The following is a 17,122-nucleotide window of genomic DNA, read 5'->3' on the forward strand; positions in this document are numbered from 1 at the left end:
CACCATAGTCCCTGTGCCCAAGGGAGCGAAGGTAACCTGCMTAAATMATTACCACCCCGTAGCACTCACGTCGGTAGCCATGAAGTGCTTTGAAAGGCTGGTCATGGCTCACATCAACACCATTATCCCAGAAACCCTAGACCCARTCCAATTTGCATACCGCCCAAACAGATCCACAGATGACACAATCTCAATTGCACTCCACACTGCCCTTTCCCACCTGGACAAAAGGAACACCTATGTGAGAATACTGTTCATTGACTACAGCTCAGAGTTCAACACCATAGTGTCCTCCAAGCTCATCACGAAGTTAAGGACCCTGGGACTAAACACCTCCCTCTGCAACTGGATCCTGGACTTCCTGACGAGGCCCCCCCCCCAGGTGGTAAGGGTAGGCAACAACACGTCTGCCACGCTGATGCTCAACAATGGGGCCCCTCAGGGGTGGTGTACTTAGTCTCCTCCCGTACTCCCTATTCACCTACGACTGCGTGGCCAAACACGACTCCAACACCATCATTAAGTTTGCTGACGACACAACAGTGGTAGGCCTGATCACCGACAACGATGAGACAGCCTATAGGGAGGAGGTCAGAGAACTGGCAGTGTGGTGGTAGGACAACAGCCTCTCCCTCAATGTGAGCAAGATAAAGGAGCTCATGGGAACTTTGCAAGAACATTCACYTATCCAGTTTTCTGAGGGTTAGGAGAATATTCCATCAKCATCACTCAGAACATGGTTGCCATGTTTTRAGAATATATGTTCATATTCTAGTCACATTTCATTACACCATTTTACTGTTGCCAAGCAAATCAAGGCCCCGATTGGTAAACAACTGATCCATTCACAGCTCTTTGTTTTTTGGCAAGGTGGCGCGCACGCATGCACAGTGCTTTTAACGTACATATTTGACACACATTATTACATTGTGCATGCCTTCCCTGGGATTTGAACTCACAACCTCTTGGTTCACGGTATTATTATCTTCCCACTACGCCACCATGTCTGTGTCAGGTATCGTTTAATCAGACTATTCTCATAATTTTATTTGTATTGACTTATTTCAGCAATTTAAGGGCTTTCTGTATAGTTGTCTGTTGGTGGGGCATATTAACTTGTTTTAAATGATACTCCTGAATCACTATGATCTTTAAAATGGTTTTCTCTTGAGAGTCCTTTTAACTGACATTTACGTCAAAGTGCATTCACCCTATTGCTTACACCTATCAAGTTGTTTCATCTACATAAGTGCCTAGGGAGGAGTGGTTAGGGTTTATTCTGGACAGGGCCTAACTATCACAACCGGACGTGATCGCGAGTCCCATAGGGCGGCGCACATTTGGCCCAGCGTCGTCTGGGTTACGAGAGGGTTTGGCCGGGTGTAGGCCGTCATTGTAAAATAAGAATTTGTTCTTAACTGACTTGCCTCGTTAAATAAAGGTTTAATAAAKAWWTTAAAAACTATACCGGCCCAATAAGTACATGCCCTAGAGATATCCCTTATAGGGACAGTGGTTAGGGTGTTTGTCATTGYTGCTGGTGGCCTGGGCTTGAGACCTGCTAGGGGAGTCTCTCTACTCTCACCTTCTAAGCAACATACTGTATGTTAATGTTATTATTTGGCAACAGTTACAACACACCTATCTGATCTAATTAAAATGACACGTTTGTTCTACATGGTATATGTGGTACGGATTTGAAAAACATGGTGAAGTTCTCTTTGAGATGCTCAGCTARATAGAATGAATAAATACTGATTGATGAGGTAGTGGAAATCTAGTCATAACTCGTGCTCAAGGGGAAATCCTACAGATTCCCATCTTTCAAGGAAAACTCATATTAATTRGATCAGATAGGTGTGTTGTAACTGTTGTTAAGACTGTAAGAGTTAGTGGCGTGTATTCATGGATGCCAAGGGAAGCAAGGCTTTGTCAAATATTTGCCCCCCCAAAATTATAACAAAAATMATATTTCTTTAGTCTCTCTGTGATTTCATTTTTTTCCATCAATTTGCAAGTGGCTTAATCTCACCGGAGATATCATACGAGTGAGGGAAACAGCACCCCTCTGTCTCAGTATGTGTAGCCCCTGTATCTGATGCTGTCTGGACCAAAAGTGTATGACATGTTGTCAGAGTAGCATTTGTTTGATTGATGCCAGCAAGTGTTTGGCCTCCCTTGATAAAAAACKATTCTAAAATWATTTGCCAATCAGCGTTGAGCTGATCTCAACTGTGGGTTGTCCTGGTACAGCATAACACCCCCCAAGRGAGGCCAGTTTGCATTTGGCTTCAGACTAATCAAATCACACACTAAGCAAAGCAGCATCATTGTCAGAAAAACCTGTCTGTTTCTGGTCTGCTTGTGTTGATGTCCTGGAGTAGTAGCTTGCTATATCGACACTTCCCTAAGCCATGGATGGAGATGAGGATTTGGACTTCTGGTTTTGACTTAATTCTTTGTACAGGCCAATGATTATGAAGGCGATTCTGATCTAACCATAAGTTAATATATTGTGTCACTGGCCTGAGATGATTGAAGCTCAATATGTAGCCTAGATGTAGTCTAGTAGGCTCACGCTAACTAGCTAGCTAACTTAGCTGGTTCATTGTTGTCCATGCGAGGAAGTTAGGCTAGCACGCATTTTAGCTCGGGAGCCTTTGACAACAAAAACTAAAAGGGTACTGTATGACAGAGCCAAGGACCGTTTTGCCACATGAAAGAGAGAAGGATGACATTGACTTTCAGCTAGTCTACAAGTAGTAGGGTGAGTCAACATTTTTTTTTTTTACTTGAGCGCGCACACACACACACAGAGAGAGAAATCAGTGCCATGGACAGCCACATGATATTTAGCAACATTGTTATTTTTAAGTTTGTTTTCAACTAAGTATATGTAGCCTTGTCGATTTTATGTTTAACCCTCAGAAAACTGGACACATGAATGTTCTTGCAACGTTCTCKTGAAGCGTGTCTAGAACATGGCAACCATGTTCTGTGTATGTTCGTTGCGACGTTGARGGAATATTCTSCTAACCCACGGAAACGAGACATGAATGTTCTTGCAACGTCCCGTAAAACGTTAATGTTGTATATTCTGAGAACAGGGTAACGTTCTGGATATGTTCTGTCTGACATCAAGGGAATGTTCTCCTAACTCTAACGCCAAAATGTGCTAAAAAGGTTCTCAGAAGGTTTTTTTACAGCCTGAATTTCAAATGGATTACATTGACATTTTGTGGCACTGTCCTACACACAATAGCTCATAATGTCAAAAGGGAATTATGTTTTTAGAATTTTCTTTACAAATGAATTACAATGAAAAGCTGAAACATCTTGAGTCAAGAAGTATTCAACCCCATTGTTATGCCAAGACTAAATATGTTCAGGAGTAAACATTTGGTTATCAAGTCACATAATAGTGTTTAACCCCCAAAAATATGACAACCTCATATCTGTAACCCACACATAAAACTATCTGTTAAGTCCCTCGGTCGAGCAGTGAATTTCAAACACAGATTCAACCACAATCTCCAGGGAGGTATTCCAATCCCGCGCAAAGGGCACCTACTGGTAGATGGGTAAAAAAGGTTAAAGCAGAAATTGACTTATCCCTTTGAGCATGGTGAAATGATGAATTACACATTGGATGGTGTATCAATACACCCAGTCACTACAAAGATACAGGCATCCTTCCTAACTCAGTTGCCGGAGAGGAAGGAAGCAGCTCAGGGATTTCCACACGAGTCCAATGGTGACTTTATAACAGTTACAGAGTTTAATGGCGGTGATAGGAAAAAACTGAGGATGGATCAACAACATTGTAGTTACTCCACAATGATAACCTAATTGACAGAGTGAAAACAAGGACGCCTGTACAGAATAACAATATTCCAAAACATGCATCTTGGTTGCAAKAAGGCACCAAAGTAATATTGCATAAAAARMTTATGTCCTGWATACAAAGCATTGWTTGGGGCAAATCCAACACAACACATCAATGAGTACCACTCTTCATATTTTCAAGAAMGGTGGTGGCTGCATCATGTTATGGGTATGCTTTTCATCAGTAAGGAACTGGGGAGTTTTTGGGGGATAAAAAGAAACAGAATAGAGCTAAGAACAGGCAAAATCATAGAGGAAAACCTGGTTTAGTCTGTTTCCATCTGACACTGGGAGACAATTTCACCTTTCAGCAGGACAATAATCTACAACACAATGCCAAYTTGCTTACCAAAAAMACAGTGAATGTTCCTGAGTGGCCTAGTTACAGTGCTGACTTATATTGGCTTGAAAATCTATGGTCTAGCAATGATCAACAACCAACTTGACAGAGCTTGAAGAACATTGTACAATCCAGGTGTGCAAAGCTCTTAAGAGACTTACCCAGAGAAACTCACAGCTGTAAACACTGTGAAAGGTGATTCTAATGTGTATTGACTCAGGGGTGTGAATAGGTATATAAATTAGATATTTCTGTATAAACATGTTTTCACTTTGTCATTCAGAGGTATTGTGTAGATGGGTGAGTTAATATATATAATATATATATAATATTTTGTAATATACATTTTGAATTCAGGCTGTAACACAAGAAKATTTGGAATAAGTCAAGGGGTATGAATAAGGCACWGTATGTTTCAATTAACTTGTCCAGTGATTTTTTTTGTTGATGTTWAGAAAGTTTGCATAGAAAATAMATGCAACATTTGCCTGTTAGGGGGCGTCCCGAGTGGCGCAGCGGTCTAAGGCACAGAATCGCAGGCTGTGTCACAGCTGGCRGTGACCGGGAGGCCCATGAGGCGGCGCACAATTGGCCCAGCGTCGTCCGGGTTAGGGGAGGGGTTGMSCTTATCCCATTGCGCTCTAGTGACTCCTTGTGGCGGCCCGGGCGCCTGCAAGCTGTGACCAGTGTTTCATCCGACACATTGGTGTGGCTGGCTTCCGGGTTAAGCGAGCAGTGTGACAAGAAGCAGTGCGGCTTGGCAGGTCGTGTTTCGGGGAGGACGCACGGCTATCGACCTTCGCCTCTCCCGAGTCCGTAGRGGAGATGCAGCGATGGGACAAGACTGTAACTACCAATTGGATATCACGAAAAAGGTGTAATAAAAATAAATACATTTTCCTGTTAGGGTGCATTTCCAGTGAACTATCATGTGTCAATAAAAACAGCTGGACGTAATGACGTCACACCTACAGTGTAAAATAAAAATGTAGCAGTGAAGTGTTTCAATTACCCATTTAGGKAAATTGCGCATGAATAAATTGGCGACAGCCTATATACCCTCCCACCTATCTGTGTCATGTCTSAGGTAGCCTCGAAACCCAGCATTGATAGAATGCAATAATTGGCTAATCCTAATCCTTGTCCTGCAAAGAAARATAATTTTTTATAGTTGAACAAAATCATTTTCAAGCTGTAGGTATTTAGAATTAAATGTGGAGTAGAGCTTTATAGTTGCATAATAACATCACGTGACCCGCATACCTTCAAAATTATTCATAATTTATTTGAAAAACAGTTTATCATCGTTTGTTGAAATAGAGGAAGTTAGACGTAAGAAAAATCCACCCCAGCCGAACAGATACAAATTTTGAAATTTAGAACAGTAATCCTATACAGTGCCTTCAAAGTATTCATATCCATTGACTTATTCCACATGTTGTTGTGTTACAGACTGATAGGTGATGAGCATCGCCTGGTTTGCATTCAGGCCAAAGTTTWACATTTTTGTCTCATCAGATCACAGAATCTTTTGCCTTATGATCTGTCTTTCARGTGTGCCTTTTTCACAGGAGTAGCATCCGTCTGGCCACTCTCCCACAAAGCCCAGATTGGTGAAGTGCTGTAGAGACTGTTGTCCTTCTGGCAGGTTCTCCCATCTCAGGCAAGGAACTCAGGCAAGGAACTAGTTTTGTCAGTGCTCATTGGGTTCTTGGTCACCTCCCTGACTAAGGTCCTTCTTGCTCGGTTCCTCAGTTTGATGGGACYGCCAGCTCTACGTAGTCTGGATAGTTTCATATTTGTTCCATTTACCAATGATGGAGACCACTGTGCTCTTGGAAACTCTCTAGAAATTGTTTTATACCCTTCCCCACATATATGCCTCGTCACAATTCTATCTCAGAGATCTACAGACAATTCCTTGGACTTCATRGTGTTTCTGCACATCAACTGTGGGACCTTATATAGACAGGTGTGTTTCTTTCTAAATCATATCCAAACAATTGAATTGACCACAGGTGGACTCCAATCAAGTTGTGTMTAGTGACATGTCAAGYGTGATCAAAGGAAATTGGAGGCACCGAGCTCAATTTGGAGTGTCATAGCAAAGAGGTGTGAATTCCTATGTAAATGAGTTAGTTCTGTATTTCACTTTCAATACACAAAWAAAATCTAAAACCTTGTTTTCACTTTGTCATTATGGGGTATTGTGTGTAGATGGTTGAATTTTGTATTTATTTACAGTTGAAGTCGGAAGAATACATACACCTTAGCAAAATACATTTAAACTCAGTTTTTCACAATTCCTGACATTTAATCCTAGTAAACATTTCCCTGTCTTAGGTCATTAGGATCACCACTTTATTTTAAGAATGTGAAATGTCAGAATAATAGTAGAGAGAATTATTTATTTCAGCTTTTATTTCTTTCATCACATTCCCAGTGGGTCAGAAGTTTACATACACTCAATTAGTATTTGGTAGCATTGCTTTAAATTGTTAACTTGGGTCAAACGTTTCGGGTAGCCTTCCACAAGCTTCCCACAATAAGTTGGGTGAATTTTGGCCCATTCCTCCTGACAGAGCTGGGTAACTGAGTCAGGTTTGTAGCACTCCTTTCCACACACTTTTTCAGTTCTGCCACAAATTTTCTATAGGATTGAGGTCAAAGCTTTGTGATGGCCACTCCAATACCTTGACTTTGGTGTCCTTAAGCCATTTTGCCACAACTTTGGAAGTATACTTGGGGGTCATTGTCCATTTGGAAGACTCATATGCGACCAAGCTTTTACTTCCTGACTGATGTCTTGAGATGTTGCTTCAATATATCCACATAATTTCCTGCCTCATGATCCATCTATTTTGTGAAGTGCACCAGTCCTCTGCAGCAAAGCACCCCCACAACATGATGCTGCCACCCCCGTGCTTCACAGTTGGGATGTGTTCTTCGGCTTGCAAGCTCCCCCCTTTTCTCCAAAATAATGATGCTCATTATGGCCAAACAGTTCTATTTTTGTTTCATCAACCAGAGAACATTTCTCCAAAAACTACAATCTTTGTCCCCATGTGCAGTTGCAAACCGTAGTCGCTGGCTTTTTGGCGGTTTGGAGCAGTGGCTTCTTCCTTGCTGAGCGGCCTTTCAGTGATGTCGATAAGGACTCGTTTCATTGTGGATATAGATACTTTTGTACCTGTTTCCTCCAGCATCTTCACAAGGTCCTTTGCTGTTGTTCTGGGATTGATTTGCACTTTTCACACCAAAGTATCCATCTCTAGGAGACAGAACGTGTCTCCTTCCTGAGTGGTATGATGGCTACGTGGCCCATGGTGTTAATACTTGCTTACATTGAATACAGATGAACGTGGTAACTTCAGGTGTTTGGAAACTGCTCCCAAGGATGAACCAGACTTGTGGAGGTCTACAATTTTTTTTCCTAAAGTCTTGGCTGATTTCTTTAGATTTTCCCATGATATCAAGCAAAGAGGCACTGAGTTTGAATGTAGGCCTTGAAATACATTCACAGGTACTACTCCAATTGACTCAAATTATGTCAATTAGCCRATCAGAAGCTTCTAAAGCCATATAATTTTCTGGAATTTTCCAAGCTGTTTAAAGGCACAGTCAACTTAGTGTACAGTATGTAAACTTCTGACCCACTGGAATTGTAATACAATGAATTATAAGTTAAATAATCTGTCTGTAAACAATTGTTGAAAAAATGACTTGTGTCATGCACAAAGTAGATGTCCTAACCTACTTGCCAAAACCAGTCTGTTAACAATACATTTGTGGAGTGGTTGAAAAACCATTTTTAATGACTCCAACCTAAGTGTATGTGAACTTCCGACTTCAACTGTATATATTTTGAATTCAGGCTGTAACACAAAATGTGGAATAAATCATTGGTTATGAATACTTTCTGAAGACACTATCTGCCATTTCCATTACACGTCCCAATGATTTTTTTTATGATATTGCTTTCGTCAAATAAACCTGGGTCAATGGAAACCTGCCTATAGATAGATACTAATCTACGGAAAACTGGACACTCAAAGGGGAACATTATGGGTAACATWAAAAAATACATAATCTCCCTAGAACTGCTAGCTGTGTAGAATATCATAAAGGGGAATATGTTAAATTCATTCTTCAGTTTGGTGTTATGCAGAGCAATATTCTGTTTGCTCTGTACTGAAAATAAAATCAAWACAAAAATGATGATTACAGATAATAACAAAACAACCCCATGATAGAGCAAATGTGTTAGAATCTTCCAAAAGAGCTCTCTCCTGTACAGTCATTTTTTCACAGGAGTATTCAGTGTACTTGGCCTAAGACCTAAAAAAAACTAAAAACTAAGACCTAAAAGCTGACAGTCCATGTAATTGAGKGAAAGTACTTTTGAAAGGGTTTGTAAGAGCTTCAGAAAAGACCAATACACTAGACGTCAGTGAACCTTCACCACTCAACGGTAACAGAAGACTTCCAAATGATTTTAACTGTAGGTTATGGACCTACAGCCTCAGAATATTCATAGCCAAGGCCTGTCGTTCAATMTAAAACATGAATATGAATTATATAACAGTTCAGTCCATTTACAGTGCATTCAGAACATATTCAGACCCCTTGACTTTTTCTACATTTCTTTGTTACAGCCTTATCCTAAAATGGATTAAATAAAAATAAAAATCCTCAATCTATACACAATACCCCATAATGACAAAGTGAAAACAGTTTTTTATAAATTTGTGCAAATGTATTAAATAAAAACAGAAATACCTTATATAAGTATTCAGACCCTTTGCTATGAGACTTGAAATTGAGCTCAGATGAATCCTGTTTCCATTGATCATCCTTGAGATGTTTTTACAACTTGATTGGAGTCCACCTGTGGTAAATTCAATTGATTGGACATGATTTGGAAAGGCACAGCTGTCTATATAAGGTCCCACAGTTGACAGTGCATGTCAGAGCAAAAACCAAACCATGAGGTCGAAGAAATTGTCTGTAGTTCCGAGTCAGGGTTGTGTCGAGGCACAGATCTGGGSAAGGGTACCACAAAATGTTTGGTCCCCAAAAACACAGTGGCCTCCATCATTCTTAAATGGAAGAAGTTCTGAACCACCAAGTKTCTTCCTAGAGCTGMCCGCCTGGCAAAACTGAGCAATTGGGAGAGAAAGGCCTTGTTCAGGGAGGTGACCAAGAACCCGATGMTCATTCTGACAGAGTTCCTCTGTGTAGATGGGATAACCTTCCAGAACTATCTCTGCAGCACTCCACCAATCAGGCCTTTATAGTTGAGTGGCCCGATGGAAGCCCCTCCTCAGTAAAAGGCACATGACAGCCCGCTTGGAGTTTGCCAAAAGGCACCTAAAGGACTATGACCATGAGAAACAAAATTCTCTGGTCTGATGAAACCATGATTAAACTCTTTGGCCTGAATGCCAAGCGACACGTCTGGAGGAAAATTGGCACCATCCCTACGGTGAAGCATAGGTACTGGCAGCATCATTCTGTGGGGACGTTTTTCAGCAGCAGGGACTGGGAGACTAGTCAGGATCGAGGGAAAGATGAACGGCGCAAAGTACAGAGATATCCTTGATGAAACCTGCTCTAGAGCGCTCAGGACCTCAGACCGGTGGAAATATTTCCTTTAGTCTGAGTTCGAAWGTGATATTTTTGGTTCCAACCGCTGTCTTTGTGAGATGCAGAGTAGGTGAACGGATGATCTCCACYTGTGGTTCCCACCCTGAAGCATGGAGGAGGAGGGGTGATGGTGTGGGGATACTTTGCTGGTGACACTGTCAGTGATTTATTTAGAATTCAAGGCACACTTAACCAGCATGGCTACTACAGCATTCTGCAGTGATACGCCATCCAATCTGGTTTGCGCTTAGTGGGACTAATTTGTTTTTCAACAGGACAATGACCCAACACACCTCCAGGCTGTGTAAGAGCTATTTGACCAAGAAGGAAAGTGTTGCATCAGATGACCTGGCCTCCACAATCACCCGACCTCAACCCAATTGAGATGGTTTGGATGAGTTGGAGTGAAGGAAAAGCAGCCAAGTGCTCAGCATATGTTGGAATTCCTTCAAGACTGTTGTYAAAGCATTCCAGGTGAAGCTGGTTGAGAGAAGCAAAGGGTGGCTACTTTGAAGAATCTCAAAATATAAAATAGAATTAGATTTGTTMAACACTTTTTTGGTTACTACATGATTCCATATGTGTTATTTCATAGTTTTGATGTCTTCGCCATTATTCTACAATGTAGAAATAGTAAAAATAAAGAAAAACCCTTGAATGAGTAGGTGTGTCCAAACTTTTGACTGGTACTGTATGTAAATGTGATATTTCAGTTTTTTATTTGTAATAAATTTGCACACATTTCTGAAAACCTGTTTTTGCTTTGTCATTATGGGGTATTGTGTGTAGATTGATGAGGGGAAAAAAACAATTTATTATATCTTCAAATAAGGCTGTAACGTAACAAAATGTGGAAAAAGTCAAGGGGTCTGAATACTTTCCGAATGCACTGTAGAGAAGTTTTGATCAACAAAGACATTCATCAGTGAAGTTTACAGAGACAGCAATATATGAAAGTACAGTATTCAACTTTGAAAGGTTGAGGATGAGGCTGCTACGCAAGTCCCTGAGGGAAAGAGACAGCATAGCTACATGTGGTCCGAGGTGTGAAATCTTATGTGCAGAACATAGGACATTAATACAATAACTCAAAATTGAAAAGACACAGAACTTTCTAGCGACTTGTTTTCACTGTACAGCAGATATGTATCGGATCTTCTGTACAGATGCATTTGGTAAATGTAAATTGAAGCTGAAATAAGGCTGGAGTGGCCATATAAACCTACAAACATAAGCCCATGCTACGAGTCATTTTCTCAACAGATGGACCAAGGCAACAGCGATTGACATACCATAGAGACTTAGGAGCCTAAGGAAACAACACTTCATTTTGAAATGGATGAGACCAGGGCTCAGGGGAAATGATCCTTACAGATCTGTGGAGATTTGTTTATTGCATATATTCTTTTCTACATTTCATAAAAATATACATATATTGTGCTTATRGGCATTTTTCTTCTTCTTTACAAATAAAAACTTATTTCCACAAATGCATAAAAGTACATCTTTTAAATAAAAAATGACGGTAGTGGTAAAAACACTCCAATATAAAAACAAACTCCTTGTGACTTGTCAAGTCTGTTGAAAATAATAACAATATATTGTTAATGCATGGGCTACATGAAGTTAAACCGGCAGCACATCTTTCACAGAATGTCAGCATAAATATAATCATCACATCTAATCTGTTCAGATAAAACACATTGGCATGATAACACCAGAGTACAAAAACTGCCACAAAAAAAGGTAAACATTGGGGCTTAAAATAGTGTTTTTCAGAGAAGTGTTWTGAGTGTTGAAATACGTATAGAAATGTAACGTTAGTATGACATGTTGGAATGTTGACCTATCTTGGCTTTATCACTGGTTCTTCAATCTACTTCAAACTTCATGGGTTCTTTAAGCTGTGCCTGCTTTCTTTGCACAAAGTAACATTCAATGAAAAATCTTCATAAATATCGGTTCATAAAGAAAGCTGCAATCGTCTTTCACAGTGCTAAATTTGGTGGTTCTCTTATAAGACACCCCAAGCTATGTGCTATGAACCTTCCACTAGGTTTAACCCTGCTTTACTTATCACAAATCGCACTTAGTATGTATGCTTGGCTTCATGCTAGCTGTTTTCTAGGTTGGCTGCTAGTTACGCAGCTTGGAAGGGTTGGCTGTTTTTTGGTTGAGGTATTCACGGAAGACTGTTGTGGTGATGCTTTGCAACCACGGTACTGCATAGAGTGGGTGTCGATTGTACTGTCAGTAAGGCATAGAGTTAAAAAGAGGGCCCACCACTACCTTTGCTATTATCGCCTCTATGCCCATGTTAAAACGCACTTCTGTGTGAGCCCTCTATCCAACTCTGTAATGAAAAGCTTGTTGATGAATACATGTATGTAACCAGTGTGACTCCTTGATGGTGGGCACTATGTGTTACTGTTGAGGTGGTCGGAGACGGAGTGATGATGGGCACCGTTGACAGCAGGAGAGGCTCGGCGGTCCAGAGAAAGGCTATAGTCCAGGGTGCAGTCTGGAGAGGCCAGGTGTTTGTGTGGAGCTAAGGACCACAGGGAGAAAGGGAGGAGTTACAACACTAAGCACAACCTATTAAGAGTCATGCTTTACATTTTTTGACATGTTTTAGGGCCTTTTAGCGCAATGTTTCTTCACAGAGTTTCTTTACATTAGAGTCTGAGACATATCTGAGTGATTTTGCAGACGCGCTTACAATCAGCGCAGTCGACTGAAGGAGGTAAAACAACCACACATCACAATCATGGACTCTTCGAGAGGAGACGAGAGCTGAACATTGRGGCTGTGTACTCACACGTGGTGTCAGTGAGCATGGAGCTGGTGAGGAGAGCGCTAGGGCCTCTTATGGAGGAGGAGAGAGAAGTCAATCGAATGCTCTGCGTTGTAGCGTCCAACCTGTCATCCTGGAAGAAGGTACAGTCTTGAGTACACACACTGCAAACTGGCATAACATCCAACCTTATGTGAAATGTATTCTGAGCAGCACTCTTTCAGTCTTTGTCCTGGGTGAGCCAACAGGGCGACCAGAGTTTTGTTCCAGTCCAGCACTAGCACGACGGATTAAACTAAGCAACTCGTCTTCGAGTTGTTAAAATGCTGGGCTGCAAAAAAGCTCCGGTCTGTGCTTATCCTGTGGGTCCCCAGGACCAGCGTTAAATGAGAATGGACACTATCAGCATTCTGTACTGAAACAGATTGCCGCTAACTGCAATCAAAGTGAAAGCTAAGGAGATGAAGACTTTTCTTTATTCTACTTTCTTTAAATGAACTCCTGGTGGGCGCCGTGCTATTAGGCACTAATGCAATCAGCACTTATGGATCAACACGGGAGTCGTTTGGCGTCGCAGCAGAGTCTTCTGGCAGATTAATGCACTTTAAAAACTGGCTTCGATGTGGCTGCTGTGTGTGTGTGTGTGTGTGTGTGTGTGTGTGTGTGTGTGTGTGTGTTGCTGCTGTGCGGGCGGAATAGACACACTGATGGCAATCTGCTGTCAACAATGCAATGTTTCTCTGTTGGCCGCGTGAGAAGATAAATATGATGATTAGGACTGATTGGAAGTTACTACCCTCCGTCTCACTCTGTCAGTTGTGTGTGCCAACATTGGCTTGGAATATTCATACTAAATGCAAATGCCAGTTGTGGACCAACGATACACCAGTGTACTCAGAAGGTGTCATAGGCTGGATGGCTCTGGGAGTAAGAGTACAAAGTACTCTTTGAACAGGCCAAGTGTTGAAATTGCAGAGTGGCAAAGTCTCGTTTTGGGCTTCTAGGTATCATAAAGCTGATATTTGATGTAGCATATACATAMAGTGCACTGTGGGTAATGTAGTCAAGTACCCTGCACTCCTGTATCTGTCGTTTGGACTCATCCAGCTGGTGCTGCAGGACTCCAACGATCTCTTTGTATTTAATGTAACGTTGTTCCACCAACTCCTTCTGCCGCTGAGACTCCTATATAAACAACATGGAAATAGTCAATCACGACACAAACCAGGCACAAAATGGAACTCATCACAAAACCGGTTTGGAGTTGAAGTTGCACAGATCTAGGATCAGGTTAGATAGACACCTAGGTTGGTGTCAATAAGATTCAGAAGAGATTAAACACATAGAAAGACCCAGGCCGCAGGTCTCCCTTCTGGACATATGGGTCGTTCCACCAATTAGATGCCGTTTGAGTAGTCTAACTTGGTGAAAAAGTTTAATTTTACCTCATTTTAACATTCTGTCATAAACAAAAAAGTTTTTTTTCCCATCTCAAGAGGTTAAATAAAAGAATGACTATAATAAGTGCCAAATAAGTCCTACAGAAAGTAATAGGGTTGACCGTTAACAGGGTTGATGACTACATTTTAAAATCAACCGTGGAAGCTTGTTGTGTGTAAGCTTCACAAAAAAAAAAGTTAATTGCTAAAACATTTCTAGCGTGTCTATCTATAGGTAACAGGGTTGACGTGTTATGCTCGACCCGCTCAGTTTCCCACCACAAAACATGAGAAAATGGCCAAAAAGAATAGAACCAGTTCACCTGCTTTTACACTATGATTTCACTATGAGGTGTTCAATGTCTCTTTTGGGGAGAAAAAAATACTTCAAAAGGAATAGTTTCACCATATTAAAACGAGAGTTCAGTTCACGTAATAGGGTTGACCTCGAAGGGATACATCAGGATTTTGGCAATGAAGCCCTTTATCTAKTTCCCCAGAGTCAGATGAARTTCYTTTGTAACARCATTTGTATGTCTCTGTGTCCAGTGTGAAGGAAAATGGTATCCACAAGTTCATCTGAATCTGGGTAAGTAGATAAAYGGCTTCAAAATCCTGATTATTTATTTACCTTAATTAAAATAAATCACAAATAAATAATCATCTTCAGAAATGACTTAGTCAAAGCAAAGAGAAACGTTGGTGTTAAGTTGGATAAAATCTTCCTAGAAGTCACAGAGGTKGCACAGAGGGACATGTCAAAATGCAGAATTTAGTCATTTTAGCAAGTCTTTTTTTTCATACAAGATTTAGGGAATTTCCCATGTGGTCTATATTAAAGGGCACTTCATTTAATATAACAAGCTTTTAAAATTCAATATTTGTGCACAATTTCTACTTAAAATATCAAAAGGGATGCAAATGGCCCTAATTTCGTGGAACAACCCATATATTCGGTACATCCCAGGTCTCCCCAGTGAGCCTCACCTCCAGGTCTTTGAAGTTGTCCAGCAGACACAGCTTCTCAGGGACCGACTCCAGGTGATCCACCGCCAGCCTGGTGCTCTGAATAGATAAAGGAATACAAGGAGGTTAATATACTGCACATTAGCTTTACCCACAATACAACACCGCAAGGTGCTGTATCCAACTACAATTCATGTCAATTCAAAAGGCTTTATTGTACTGTCACACAATGTACTAAAAAAGCTCTGACAACAGCAGTAGGCTGCTATAAGTTGGCTTAAATGAACTAGTGATACTAGGAAAGTGCAGTGTGCTGGTATTTATTTCCTACACAGTACATGCACAGTGGCTTCAGAAAGGATTCACACCCCATTACTTTTTCCACATTTTGTTGTGTTACTGCCTGAATTTAACATGGATTAAAWWWWWWYAAATGTGTCACTGGCCTAAACACAATACCCCATAATGTCAAAGTGGAATTATGTTTTTGGGACATTTTTCAAATTAAGTAAAWATAAAAAGCTGAAATGTCTTGAGTCAATAAGCATTCCACCCCTTTGTTATGGCAAGCCTAAATAAGTCCAGGAGTAAAAATGTGCTTGACAAGTCACATAATAAGTTGCATGGACTCACTCTGTGTGCAATAATAGTATTTAACATGATTTTTGAATGACTACCTCATCTCTGTACCACACACACACACACAAAGACCAGGGAGGTTTTCCAATGCCTCGCAAAGAGCACCTACTGGRAGATGGGTAAATAAAAAAATAAAAAAGCAGATATTGAATATCCCTTTGAGCATGGTGAAGTTTTTAATTACACATTGGATGGTGTATCAATACACCCAGTCACTACAAAGATACAGGCATCCTTCCTAACTCAGATGCCAGATGAAGGAAACTGCTCAAGGTTTTCACCATGAGGCCAATMGTGACTTTAAAACAGTTTAGAGTTTAATGGCTGTGATAGGAGAAAACTGAGGATGGATCAACAACATTGTAGTTAATCCACAATACTAAKCTAAATGACAGAGTGAAAAGGAAGCCTGTACAGAATAATAATATTACAAAACATGCATCCTGTTTGCCACAAGGCACTAAAGTAATACTGCAAAAAATGTGGCAAAGCAAATAACTTTTTGTCCTGATWACAAAGTGTTACGTTTGGGGCAAATCCAATACAACACATTAATGAGTACGACTCTCCATATTTTCAAACACTGTGGTGGCTGCATCAGTTTATGGGTATGCTTGTAATCGTTAAGGACTGGGGAGTTTTTCAAGATAAAAATAAACGGAATGGGGCTAAGCACAGGCAAAATCCTAGAGGAGAACTTGGTTCAGTCTGCTTTCCACTAGACACATGACAATAACACAAGGCCAAATCTACACTGGAGTTGCTTACCAAGAAGACAATGAATGTTCCTGAGTGGCCAAGTTGCAGTTTTGACTTAAATCTAATAATATAAATCTATGGTAAGACCTGAAAATGGTTGTCTAGCAATGATCAACAACCAATTTGGACAGAGCTTGCAGAATCTCGAAAAGAATAATGGGCAGATGTTGCAATCTCCWGGTGTGGAAAGCTCTTAAGACTTACACAGAAAGACTCACAGCTGTAATCGCTGCCAAAGGTGCTTCTACAACGTTTGACTCGGGTGTGAATACTTACGCATTTCATTTTCCATCAATTTGTTCCAAAAACATGTTTTCATATTGTCATTATTTGGTATTTGTGTGTAGATTGGTGAATTMTTTTATGTAATGAATCCATAAAAAATRCAGGCTGTAACACAACAAAATGTGTAATAAGTCAAGAGGTATGAATACTTTGAAGGCATAGGTCTACAGAAAGACAGCATTTGCAAGATGACAATCGAAGTAGCTCCACTGACAACCCGTTATACGAAGACAAAACAAAAAGCAATTGTCATCTAGGGTTGTATTATTATTGCCACATCATATTAGACAGACAGGCCTGTATTGTATTCCATTCTATTCAGACTGCGGCTTTGTCCCAAATGACAAGTAGTGCACTACGTAGAGAGTA

General features: G+C 40.6%; 1 protein-coding gene across 1 annotated transcript in view; it reads right to left on the reverse strand.

Annotated features, from left to right (window-relative positions):
* Nucleotides 1–11,230: 11,230 nt before the first annotated feature.
* LOC111954388 (centrosomal protein of 128 kDa) overlaps nucleotides 11,231–17,122 on the reverse strand; it is a 37,485-nt gene continuing 31,593 nt past the window's right edge. The window contains exons 22-25 of the mRNA XM_070435751.1: nucleotides 15,092–15,169; nucleotides 13,737–13,850; nucleotides 12,690–12,798; nucleotides 11,231–12,419 (exon numbers count right to left, since the gene is read on the reverse strand). Of these exons, the coding sequence (XP_070291852.1) occupies nucleotides 12,289–12,419; nucleotides 12,690–12,798; nucleotides 13,737–13,850; nucleotides 15,092–15,169 (432 nt within the window). The 3' untranslated portion in view covers nucleotides 11,231–12,288. The remainder of the gene's footprint in view (nucleotides 12,420–12,689; nucleotides 12,799–13,736; nucleotides 13,851–15,091; nucleotides 15,170–17,122) is intronic.

This window comes from Salvelinus sp. IW2-2015, linkage group LG28 (genome assembly GCF_002910315.2).
Source record: "Salvelinus sp. IW2-2015 linkage group LG28, ASM291031v2, whole genome shotgun sequence".
In the NCBI taxonomy this organism is placed as follows: domain Eukaryota; kingdom Metazoa; phylum Chordata; class Actinopteri; order Salmoniformes; family Salmonidae; genus Salvelinus; species Salvelinus sp. IW2-2015.